At 45.3% G+C, this 12,949-nt stretch overlaps 1 protein-coding gene across 15 annotated transcripts in view; it reads right to left on the minus strand.

Moving 5' to 3' along the window:
* Positions 1 to 12,949, minus strand: part of lsamp (limbic system associated membrane protein) — a 1,312,976-nt gene that overhangs the window by 127,687 nt on the left and 1,172,340 nt on the right. For 9 of the 15 annotated variants that reach the window (XM_031895613.1, XM_031895605.1, XM_031895611.1 and 6 more), the window contains exons 3-4: positions 10,542 to 10,667; positions 10,282 to 10,296 (exon numbers count right to left, since the gene is read on the minus strand). In XM_031895613.1, coding sequence (XP_031751473.1) covers positions 10,282 to 10,296; positions 10,542 to 10,667 — 141 coding nt within the window. 15 annotated transcript variants of the gene reach the window in all.

Consider the following 12,949-nt stretch of genomic DNA (forward strand, 5'->3'; position numbering starts at 1 on the left):
AGAGACCAAGTACTTGCAGGGTTCGAGTCACTATTGCCTCAGATCACTATAAATAAGAATGTAGATTGGATTAACTATATATATTATAATCAACAGAGGTTTGTGAATTATACTAGGGATGCCGTTGCAGGACTAGCAGCAGAGCTAGGACCCAATTCTAAGATGACGTTTCAGAACAGGATTGCCTTAGACATGTTGTTAGCTGAGAAAGGGGGAGTAGGTCAAATAATTGGTTCTGGAGATACATGCTGCACCTTCATCCCTAACAATACTGGCCCATCGGGAAGAGTTACCCTAGCCTTAGCCAAGCTAACCCAGCTCTCAGGCGAGCTCAAACGGAATTACTGGGTCCCTAGGGTCTTGGTTTGAGGGATTATTTTCTTCATGGCAAACTGCATTGAAGTCGCTTGCTGTCCTATTCGCTTGTATTATCAGTAGTCGCCTGCTGCATTATACCAATAATACGCCGCATGATTACAGTAAATATGTATAAGGCCGTCCATCATTTTGACCCTATGCCTGACATTGAGCTAACTTTTGCTTGAAGTTCATTGCTTGTGTGCAAACATCAAATTCCCCTTCATATCTCTGCCTTTGATCTATTTTTGCTTAAGTTACAGCTTCTGCTTGTGGTTAAAAGACATGCGCTATGCTACAAGGTACAAGGAAACGAAACAAGACAAGGCTAAGATCGCACCTGCCCCCCCCCCCCCCCCCAGCGCTGTGTCGACACCAACAGGAAAAGCAGAAGAACAGATGGATTGGCCAGAAAAGGCCAGAAGGGCAACTGCCTAAAACGGACAAAAACAAGGACAGTTGGACTATATAAAGGGCTGAGGTGGGGCACGAGCTTACTTCCCTGGCAGACTGAGCAGGGTGTTAGACACCAGTCTCATGTAAGTTTGCCTGAGAACTCCGCATGCGAATAAATCTTCCTCTTCTGATCAACTATAAGTTTCCTCTGGTGCTTCGAATACAGGAGTGATCCACATAGCATTCACAGTAACCCTTCCAACACTTTCCCCTGTCTCTGCCCCTATATATTAGGTACCTACCTAGTGCTACCAACCCCTATTTCTGTAGGGAAATGAGAGCAGGGCAGGCAGTAACCCTTCCAACACTTTCCCCTGTCTCTGCCCCTATATATTAGGTACCTACCTAGTGCTACCAACCCCTATTTCTGTAGGGAAATGAGAGCAGGGCAGGCAGTAACCCTTCCAACACTTTCCCCTGTCTCTGCCCCTATATATTAGGTACCTACCTAGTGCTACCAACCCCTATTTCTGTAGGGAAATGAGAGCAGGGCAGGCAGTAACCCTCCCAACACTTTCCCCTGTCTCTGCCCCTATATATTAGGTACCTACCTAGTGCTACCAACCCCTATTTCTGTAGGGAAATGAGAGCAGGGCAGGCAGTAACCCTTCCAACACTTTCCCCTGTCTCTGCCCCTATATATTAGGTACCTACCTAGTGCTACCAACCCCTATTTCTGTAGGGAAATGAGAGCAGGGCAGGCAGTAACCCTTCCAACACTTTCCCCTGTCTCTGCCCCTATATATTAGGTACCTACCTACTGCTACCAACCCCTATTTCTGTAGGGAAATGAGAGCAGGGCAGGCAGTAACCCTTCCAACACTTTCCCCTGTCTCTGCCCCTATATATTAGGTACCTACCTAGTGCTACCAACCCCTATTTCTGTAGGGAAATGAGAGCAGGGCAGGCAGTAACCCTTCCAACACTTTCCCCTGTCTCTGCCCCTATATATTAGGTACCTACCTAGTGCTACCAACCCCTATTTCTGTAGGGAAATGAGAGCAGGGCAGGCAGTAACCCTTCCAACACTTTCCCCTGTCTCTGCCCCTATATATTAGGTACCTACCTAGTGCTACCAACCAATGGATATGTAAGATATGGCGGCACGGTGGGCTGAGCTGGGTCCAGGCTGGAGAAGAATGGGTTAGGTTCAGCGTAGGTCAACCAATCATTATATTCCACTCCAAACATTTCTATTTTTGATACATTTTGTATATCAAGTGCATTTCATAGAATCCCTATTCTCAGTTAGAAGGGGAGGCATAATGAGCTGAAGGGAGGAAGCGTTTCGCTAATCTGGGCCGAGTACCGTATGTTGTGGCAGAGTTCCGCCCTATCAGTGAAGAGCACTTTGGCTGTTGGATGAAACGGTCGCTTAGTGACAAACAAAAAACTCCTTTTGCTTTTGTCCAAAAACCTGGAAGAATGGCAGGCTCTCGAAATTCTACACATCTGCCAGGTTCTTATTTCCTCAGTGAGAGAATGCCCTCTTCAGTTGGATGTGCGTGCCAGTCATGGGAAATACGCCAGCGCCCCGGCGTGCTCATAAACACCATCCGAAACCAATTGTCACATCAATCGACACTTATTGTTGTGGCTGTACCGGTGCTCAGGATGCATAGATGGCCTTCTGCAGCCGGAGCCTCATGTTTCACCAAAACCCAAACCCCCTTAAATCCCTTTTACCTGTATCTTCTTCATTTTAGTAGTTGACATCCAAATGCCCTAATGTAGGGGTATCTCTGCAGGCCAAAATATATATTTGGTCTGAACTGCAACAAGGATTTAGGGTTAAAATGAAAATGAAGCCCAAAATATGGCCTACAGAGTAGAAAGCATGACAACAAGAAGCTATGAAGGTAGACGGACAGAGCCGGATTGACTCAGCAAGAGAAAATCTACTGATCCCCACTGCCTCGCCCCAGGCATGTCCGTGGGTTGTGCAGGCCAGATTGCCACCAGCAACAGTGGGGGATTAATGTGGCTGCTCTGACTTTTCTTCTGGTGGGCCTAGGTATACCAGTCCAACACTGGAGATGGATGTGTAGGAAATGGACATTATGTACACAGTAGAGGTGGGGTAAGACCACAAAAGCCAAGTCAGGACTGAGATATAAAGGTTTCAAGACCAATACAGACTGGCCCATGTATGGGTCAAGATCTAGAGTATGATGGGTTTAGTGTTGTCGGACCAAGTCAAGACCAGGACAACAAAATGATGAAAAAGGACTGAAGATGACGACCTTATGTATTGGTCTTGTCTGGTTTTAAGTCAAGGTTACAAGTCTTTACTTTTTGAAGCTAGACAAATCAAGGCCCAGCGAATCCTGCCACCCTAATGCAAACTTGGGCTACAATAGCAAGTCTATGGCCTTGTCACTTGAAAAATATCGTGGGCAAGGTGCGCAAGTTGGCAACCATTTGGTCCTCTCACTATCTTTGGGTGCTCAGTAGGAGGCAAGAGAAAACCATACGCCAAAGAGTGAGAGTATGATGGGTTTAGTGGTTTTGGACCAAGTCAAGACCAGGACAACAATATTATGAAAAAGGACTGAAGATGACCTTATGTACTGGTCTTGTCTGGTTTGCAATCAAGGGTCAAGGACAACACTAACTACTCAATACAGAGATATGACCAAGTCAACATACATAATACTGAGACAGAACCGAGTCTAAAGACCAAGAGAACAACACAACGGACAGAGGCATGACCAAATGCAATTGGACCCAAGACCTTCACAAGGTCACCAAAATGTGGTCTTTAGACTTATTTGAACCCAAATGACCTGATGACTTGGGCATATAATTAACCTGATTATAATGCATAAACCAGCGTTTTTCAACCACTGAGATGTTGCCTGGTGTGCCGTAGGCAGGGCACCAATGTACTAGGGGGGCACTGCTCTTGGCACCAATGTATTAGGGGGGCACTGCTGCTGGGCACCAATGTACTAGGGGGGCACTGCTGCTCGGCACAGAGTTACATTTTTTAACATTTTCTAATGGTGGTGTGCCTCGTGATTTTTTTCATGAAACAAGTGTGCCTTTGCCCAAAAAAGGTTGAGAAACACTGGCATAAACTATAAGGTGCAACCCAAGTATATCAGACAAATATTTCCCTCGCAGTCGAAGAAGCTAGACAAATCAAGGCCCAGATGACATAAAGTTTAACAGTTCAATAGAGAATCATGCCACCCTAATGCAAACGTGGGCTACAGTAGGAAGTCTATGGTCTTGTCACTTGAAAAGTATCATGGGCAAGAGAAAGCTTTTTGGTGCACAAGTTGGCAATCATTAGGTCCTATAACTATATTTGGGAGCTCAGTAGGAGGCAAGAGAAAACCATAAGCCAAAGCGTATCGAATTGTTGGGTTGGGACCTACAATTTGGGTCAAGGACAACATTAACTACTCAATACAGAGATATGACAAAGTCAACAGTACATAATACTGAGATAGAACCAAGTCTAAAGGCCACGAGAACAAGACAACGGACAGAGCCATGACCAACTGCAATTGTACCCAAGACCTTCCAAAATGTGGTCTTTAGACTTGTTTGAACCCAATGTCCAACAACAGCATTTAGCAGTGGGTACGACCTGATGACTTGGGCACATAATTGACCTTATTATAAAGGTGCAACCCAAGTATATCAGACATATATTTCCCTGGCAGTTCTAAATCGGGGCCAATGTTCTACCCTACCGTTGGAAAATAGCCCATTTTATATTATACCAGAAAAATGATATTTCTGCATTTTGTGTACAATATCAACCTGTATTCCAAACCCAGTCTCCCTGCTGCTGCGGATCAGCCAGAGGAGGATATCTGGAGCGCCTTCCTGCCGGGAACCAGTAAGAAGCTCTTCACCAGTACGACGTGTCCTACTTTCAAAGTTCACACTCTCAGTGTGGGTCGAGGTAATTACCACCGACGCTGGTGTGAGCCAGCTGCTTAGGAACACCAATAAATTATTTACTGAAGCTCGTGTGGGTTTCTGGGTTATCATTACGATCACGTTAGCTCCAATTTAAAGTGTCTCGCCTGGTGTTATGGCTCAAAAAATCAGATTGTTTTGACTTAAAGGCTTATTGGGAGCCTAACGAAAAAAAACAAAAAACAATGGGGAATCTTTCATTTGACTTTCTCCGGCAATTAAATACCGTTCCTGGGCCTACAATGAGCACTTTAACATCGTACTGATCGCTTAACAAAAAAAAAAAAAGGCAGTCCCTTAATGAGAAAATATGTAATTAGTGTCACGGATGTAATTCTGCTCGAAAATACCATTCGGCTGCCAATTACTGGCTGATCGGTCGCGGCAAATCCGAGCTGGGCTTTGAAATGTTATATCTTAGATTAATATCATTTATATTTTATAGGGAATATAACACTAGAACACTAGCATTCATCTACTCAGCACCACTAAATGCCACACTTTGGCTTTTCCCATCATGCAACTGGGATTTGAATATGACCCTTCATGGTGTTCATAGATTCTTAATAGAGTGTTGGCCAACATAAACATACATTGGTTCCTATAGTATATACTGTCCTAAAGAATCACCAGTTGGAGGTAATCCTGAAGCAGAAAAAAGCTTAAATGGGTTGTATGCACTTTGGCAGAACCTTCTATTTTATCAGAATATTTGTTCCATAGAAGGTGATATAAAAGCCCTTGGGTATTTGCCTGCGACTGACCTCACACCCCACTCTGTAACCAATGGACAAGTGATGAACAAATGTATTAAATGGAAGCGCGTGAAGCAGCTGTTGCGCTAAACCACATGGTAGGGCAGTGAAGAACTCTCTAGGGAGACCCTGAGCAGTAGCCTTATATATTTCCAGGCTGAGGGCCAGTTAGGGAAAGAATTGTATTGAATGTCTACCTTCTTGTCAGCCCAGTCTGCTGGTAACAGGGGTAAAACTGTAAAAGCCTACACAGCAGGGTATATATATAGTGACATTTACAGTAGGGCAAGACTGAGACAGTAGGATAAGATGATGAGAGTTGAGCAAGGTGTGGTAGAATAGAGACAATAGGATAAGACAGAGGCAGTAGGGTAACATGGGTGGAGAGAGACAGAAGGAAAAGAAGGAGACAGTGGGACAAGATGTTGAATGTATGGCTGTGACAGTAGGACAAGATGGAGGCAGTAGGGCAAGATGGAGACAGTAGGGCAAGATGGAGACAGTAGGACAAGATGGAGACAGTAGGACAAGATGGAGGCAGTAGGACAAGATGGAGACAGTAGGACAAGATGGAGAAAGTAGGGCAAGATGGGGAAAGTAGGGCAAGATGGTGACAGTAGGGCAAGATGGAGACAGTAGGGCAAGATGGAGACAGTAGGGCAAGATGGAGACAGTAGGACAAGATGGAGAAAGTAGGAAAAGATGGAGGCAGTAGGATAAGATGGAGACAGTAGGACAAGATGGAGAAAGTAGGGCAAGATGGGGACAGTAGGGCAAGATGGAGACAGTAGGGCAAGATGGAGACAGTAGGGCAAGATGGAGACAGTAGGACAAGATGGAGACAGTAGGAAAAGATGGAGGCAGTAGGACAAGATGGAGACAGTAGGGCAAGATGGAGACAGTAGGACAAGATGGAGGCAGTAGGACAAGATGGAGGCAGTAGGACAAGATGGAGAAAGTAGGGCAAGATGGGGACAGTAGGGCAAGATGGTGACAGTAGGGCAAGATGGAGACAGTAGGGCAAGATGGAGACAGTAGGGCAAGATGGAGACAGTAGGGCAAGATGGAGACAGTAGGAAAAGATGGAGGCAGTAGGACAAGATGGAGACAGTAGGACAAGATGGAGAAAGTAGGGCAAGATGGGGACAGTAGGGCAAGATGGAGACAGTAGGGCAAGATGGAGACAGTAGGGAAAGATGGAGACAGTAGGACAAGATGGAGACAGTAGGAAAAGATGGAGGCAGTAGGACAAGATGGAGAAAGTAGGGCAAGATGGGGACAGTAGGGCAAGATGGTGACAGTAGGGCAAGATGGTGACAGTAGGGCAAGATGGAGACAGTAGGGCAAGATGGAGACAGTAGGGCAAGATGGAGACAGTAGGGCAAGATGGAGACAGTAGGAAAAGATGGAGGCAGTAGGACAAGATGGAGACAGTAGGAGACGATGGAGACAGTAGGGCAAGATGGGGACAGTAGGGCAAGATGGAGACAGTAGGGCAAGATGGAGACAGTAGGACAAGATGGAGGCAGTAGGACAAGATGGAGACAGTAGGGCAAGATGGAGACAGTAGGGCAAGATGGAGGCAGTAGGAAAAGATGGAGGCAGTAGGACAAGATGGAGACAGTAGGACAAGATGGAGACAGTAGGGTAAGATGGTGACAGTAGGGCAAGATGGAGACAGTAGGGCAAGATGGAGGCAGTAGGAAAAGATGGAGGCAGTAGGACAAGATGGAGACAGTAGGACAAGATGGAGACAGTAGGGTGAGATGGTGACAGTAGGGCAAGATGGAGACAGTAGGGCAAGATGGAGACAGTATGGCAAGAAGGCAAACAGTAGAACAAGATGGAGACAGTAGGGCAAGATGGAGACAGTAGGACAAGATGGAGACAGTAGGGGAAGATAGAGACGGTATGGCAAGATGGCAAACAGTAGAACAAGATGGAGACAGTAAGACAAGATGGAGACAGTAGGACAAAATGGTGATGGTAGGTTACAATGTTGACAGCAGGACAAGATGGAAACAGTAGGACAAAATAGAGACAGTAGGACAAGATGGAAACAGGAGGACAAAATAGAGACAGTAGGGCAAGATGGAGACAGAAGGGCAAGATGGAGATAGTGTGTGAAAGAGTCTGGTGACAGTATCACTCATGCCCAATGCCCAGGTTTACAAGAAAGGTTGTTGATTCACTAAAGGCCAACACTGAGGACACATGAAATCAGACAAGGATCCCTGCAAAATGGGACTAGCCACACAGGCAATCTCCAGACCAATATATCCACACCATAGATCACCAACAAACCAGTTCCCACACCAGACTCAAAATCCATGTCTTGCTTGAAGAATGTGTCCTGGTTCATTCTGGTGTCTGTGGATCTAGTTCTCTTAAAAAGTACAGGATCTCAACAACATCCACCAGGAGAGATAAATGAATCAGATTTATCCATGTTCTTCTAACCTGAACTGAAATATATTGCTTGGAACCAGAGCTCATTTGGTAAAGAAAATGGAGGCTCTTTGAGACCCAACAACCTCATAAAGAAATCTCTGCAGACTAAATATTCACTGATCAAAACAATTCCCTCTCTCCAGATGGTGGCCCTAAAGATGGCCAGAAGCAGGCAGTTTAGACTAATTTGGCAGTGTATGGGGCCCTCCGACAGGCCTCTCCAACTGATACCTTGACAAAAATTGTCCTATTGTTGATTGGGCAGGCTTGATTTTTCTATGGGATTGAGGACCTCATCGCTCATTGATGTGATCTTCACTCCAAACTCTCATATCCCCTTCATTACAATGCGATAAATAGCCCCTGGGTCAGACTTGGGGGGTGCAGAGCCAACGGGGCTGCTGCCTGAGGGGCCCTTGCACCCCCCAAGGAGCCCCTTGCCAAGGCCTTTACACCCTATGACCCTTGCGACCCCCTCCCCCCAACATGCTGAAGGTAAGATGGAAGACCAGTGGCTCAGAGGAGCGCCCGGGGGGATCGGGTCAAGGTCAGTGTGGCCCACCAGAGCCAGGGCCCACTGGGTTTTTGACTGGTGCCCTGGGGGCCCAGTCCAACCTTGAATGATCACATTAGCACAATATCGCCCACCCACCGAGGGGCATTTTGGGGGCCTCTGGGTGTCACTACATAACTCTAAGCATCACGGAGCCAGCGAATCAAGGATTTCTGAACAAATGAGACAAATTTCTCCGGCGTAAAACACAGAATTATGTTGAGCGTCTGGAGCCGTTTGTGCTCGTTACTATTGTTCATTTCTCTCAGAATAAGACAAGGGAACGTATTAAATATTAACGGCATCTTTTTATAATTTAACAACTTTTAATTATGTGAAGGATCCATGTGGAAGGCGGTTAGCAGCCCATACATTACCCAGCAGAGCATCGTACTGAACCCTCAGCGGCACTTCTGCACGCGTTTCATGCTGATGGGAAATGCAAAGTGAGGGTGGGGGATATAAGGATAAATATAGAGATATATTTTTGCTGCAGTCCCTGGTAACGATATTCAACCTGATTAATAGTGTAGGTAAGTGATACACAGTAGAAGTATATACAGTATGTCCTTCCCCCTTAAGTATATTCTCATATATATATATATATATATATACCTGGGAACTACTGTATTAATTCTCTCAGTACTGAATAAGGGAATAGATTATTGTGTGCCCAGAACATTTCATTTATACATATGGGAGCAATGGGAGGTTTCCCTACCGTCCCAGTCTTTCCCTACTGTCTTCATCTTGCCCTACTGTCTCCATCTTGTCCTACTGTCTCCATCTTGCCCTACTGTCTCCATCTTGTCCTACTGTCTCCATCTTGCCCTACTGTCTCCATCTTGTCCTACTGTCTCCATCTTGTCCTACTGTCTCTATCTTGTCCTACTGTCTCCATCTTGTCCTACTTGTCTTCATCTTGTCCTACTGTCTCTATCTTGTCCTACTGTCTCCATCTTGCCCTACTGTCTCCATCTTGCCCTACTGTCTCCATCTTGTCCTACAGTCTCCATCTTGCCCTACTGTCTCCATCTTGCCCTACTGTCTCCAACTTGTCCTACTGTCTCCATCTTGCCCTACTGTCTCCATCTTGTCCTACTGTATCCCTCTTTCCTTACTATCTCCATCTTGCTTTACGGTCTCAATATTGCCCTACTGTAAATATCAATCCCTATTGTCTCCATCTTGTTCTACTGTCTTAATCTTGCCTTACTGTCTCCATCTTGCCCTGTTATCTCCATCTTGTCCTACTATCTCCATCTTTCCCTGTTATCTCCATATTTACCTGCTGTCTCCATCTTGCCCTACTGTCTCCATCTTGACCTACTGGCTCCATCTTGCCCTACTGTCTCCATCTTGTCCTACTGTCTCCATCTTGCCCTACTATCTCCATCTTGCCCTACTGTTTCCATCTTGACCTACTGTCTCCATCTTGCCCTACTGTCTACATCTTATCCTACTGTCTCCATCTTGCCCTACTGTCTCCATCTTGTCCTACTGTCTCCATGTTACACTCCTGTCTCCATCTTTTGCTACTGTCTCCATTTTTCCCTACTGTCCACCTTGTGCTACTGTCTCTATCTCACTGTACTGACACTTTCTTCCCCAAATACCATCATGTTTCCACTCCCCGCTTTTCCAAGCTACTGCAGCTCTGCAGAGTACTACAAGGTATGGAGCTGAGGACAGATAGACAGATAGACAGTAAATTAGTAAGTGCTTTGCTGCTTTTATGTACTATGCGCCACCATAGATATAGCAAGGACCTACCTGGAGAAGTTCCAGCTAAGACAATGGAAATAGAGCATACAGTAAGTAAACTCAATGGTTATCCTCATATAGTCATTCTAAAAGCAATTTTTTACACTTTATCTTGTATCAATGCTGGGATTATCCCACAGTTACATTTTATTCAGTGATATTTACAGTTCTCTTGTCCATATGTGGGTACCAGTGGCACCGTACATACAGGTATAGGGCCAAGTGGTTCAGTTTCTTCAGATCACTGACATTAGTAGAGCTGCTCCTACCTGTTGGGGTGAGATGTCTCCAGGTAATCATGGGCTCTGGGCGCCCGTAGGCGATGCACATCAGCGTCACGTTGCTGCCCTCGTTCACAGTGATGTCTGCAGAAATGTTGGAGATCTTTGGTGGAACTGGTAATATAAAACACATTGGAGGAGTTAACGTTATTTATTGACCTTCTCATAGTATAAACCTATTAACTTGATGGTTACTAAGCGCTTCCATACAATACGATACCCTGGGAATATTTTCACTCATTTTGCACTGTGACCACGGACCCCAAAGTCAACTTGCTACTCACTCTTCTCTATGGGAACATCAAGCAACCCCTCTGCCTAAATCTTGGGTCTATATTTTCTGGATAGGAGATATCCTTTGTTGTATCTTCAATGTTACAGCCCTTGGGACATCCAAGCCACATTGATTTCACAGTGACCATTGAGACCCTTGCCTGGTCACTCTTCTCTATGGGAACATCAAGCAACCCAACTACCTAAATATCTTCCAAGGGGAATGGGTAGGTATTTTCAGAGGAAGGGACATCATCATTAGCCCTTTAGGTGGTTTCATGAAGTCTATGCTGCCAAACAATAAATCTTATGAGCTTATTTGTCACACAAGTTGTGTTTCAAAGCCAACATCATCATTTTCAACCATCAGGACAATGATGGAAGGAAACAGTGAAATGCCATTGGCTAATGACCATGTACATTGTGCAGTTTGGAGCAGTTTGGGGCAGAAATAACTTGGTTGCACCATTGTCGCTTCTGGTAACTGCTCACCAGGCCAAGGCTTTAGCTAACCTCTGATTTACCTGCCCATGACTGAAGCCAACAAGTCAATAACTGCATCTACAATGAATAATGGAATTTGATTGGCTCATATGAGTAGCAGGGAGCTGCATATCAAGGTGTGATGTATTTTCAGGCCTGTCTGAGTGTTCCCCAGATTAGCAAGCCCTGGTGCCTATGGTATGTGCGCTGAATTAATCAGAGGAACGATCCTTCCACTTCCAGTGTGAGCCACCAGAAATGTCGTCCCTTGAAGCTGCTGCAGAGACACTACCCTGGGGATCTGTCACAACAAAAAATATTCCCTTTTTGAAATAACGAGAGGAAGAAAGTCTTTCAAGTTCCGTGCGAGAGCCCAAGTCTAGACAAGGTGTCTAACCAACTAAGCTTTCATGTTCCCGCCATATAGAACTGAGAGACAGAAGAAAAGACTGAGGCGGTGGGACTAGTCTGCGAGGTTCCACCATCATATAGAGGTGTATTAGGCCTTTCCTATACCTCAACTATGGATAATGTCCTGGTTAGGGCCATGCTGTTGTTGGGTAGAAGTGATGGAACCCTATGGTAGGCACAATAGGGCTCCAGAGAAGGGTTTTGGGTGGGGGGGGGATAGTGGTGTCTATTGATGGTTAGGTAAGACATCAGCATTATAGTAAGGTATGTCTCAACACTTTAGGGTCTTCGGAGGTCTTAAACCCAATCACCTGTCCTAGAAGGGGATCAACACTGTCCCTTCCATCCCCACAATTAGTTACTACAGTAGTAGAGATTCAGCTTCTGGGCCAAAACCATTCAGTCTCTATTTGGACTGACAACATACTGGGCTGAATTAATAAGGAAACGCAACTGATAAGATGTTGGCTTTTAAACAGTTAACCTGTAAACACTACCTGAAGATTGGTTTCCATGGGTTACTAGACCCGGAGAAAACTTGCCAAACCATCTGTTGGGTGAAGGAGGCACCTAACTCTTAAGGGATCAGTTTCTATAAATGTACTGAGTGCACCGACCAGCAAATTAACCCCCTCCTTCCTAATTTTACTGTCAATCTCTTTCTATTTGTTGTATAAGAACTTCTCTGTATATAGAAAGAACCAACCGTATGGCTCCCTTTGCCATCACAATACCTTCTACTATATACGGCTACACCAATCATAGCACAGATGTGGACTAATACAGGCCCTAACCTAATAACAGGGCACAGCCTGCATTGTCCCCTTTCAGCCACTAGATGGGGCTCCTTGTGTTTTGACCTCTGTAACTAGCTCGTGAAAAAAAATCAATCCTCCAATTGCCCCATGTGCCATTGTCCATTGAGTAAAAGCCCCTGGGGCCAATGCCCACCCTGGGGCCAAGTCTATGCACCTTTTCAGTTGGTCTTTATTATTTATTTCTTATAGTTTATGAATTATTTGCCTTTTTCTTCTTCCTCTTTTCCTCTGTCAGAAGAGGGTCACTGACCCCGGCAACCAAATAGCCATTGCTCTGTGAGGCTCCAGTTTTATTGTTTTTGTTATTTTTTATTATTTATCTTTCTATTCAGCCCCTCCCCTATTCATATTCCAGCCTCTCACTGATACCACTGCCTGGTTACTAGGGCAATTTGAACCCTAGCAACCCAA

Source organism: Xenopus tropicalis, chromosome 2, assembly GCF_000004195.4.
Source record: "Xenopus tropicalis strain Nigerian chromosome 2, UCB_Xtro_10.0, whole genome shotgun sequence".
Classification (NCBI taxonomy): Eukaryota; Metazoa; Chordata; class Amphibia; order Anura; family Pipidae; genus Xenopus; species Xenopus tropicalis.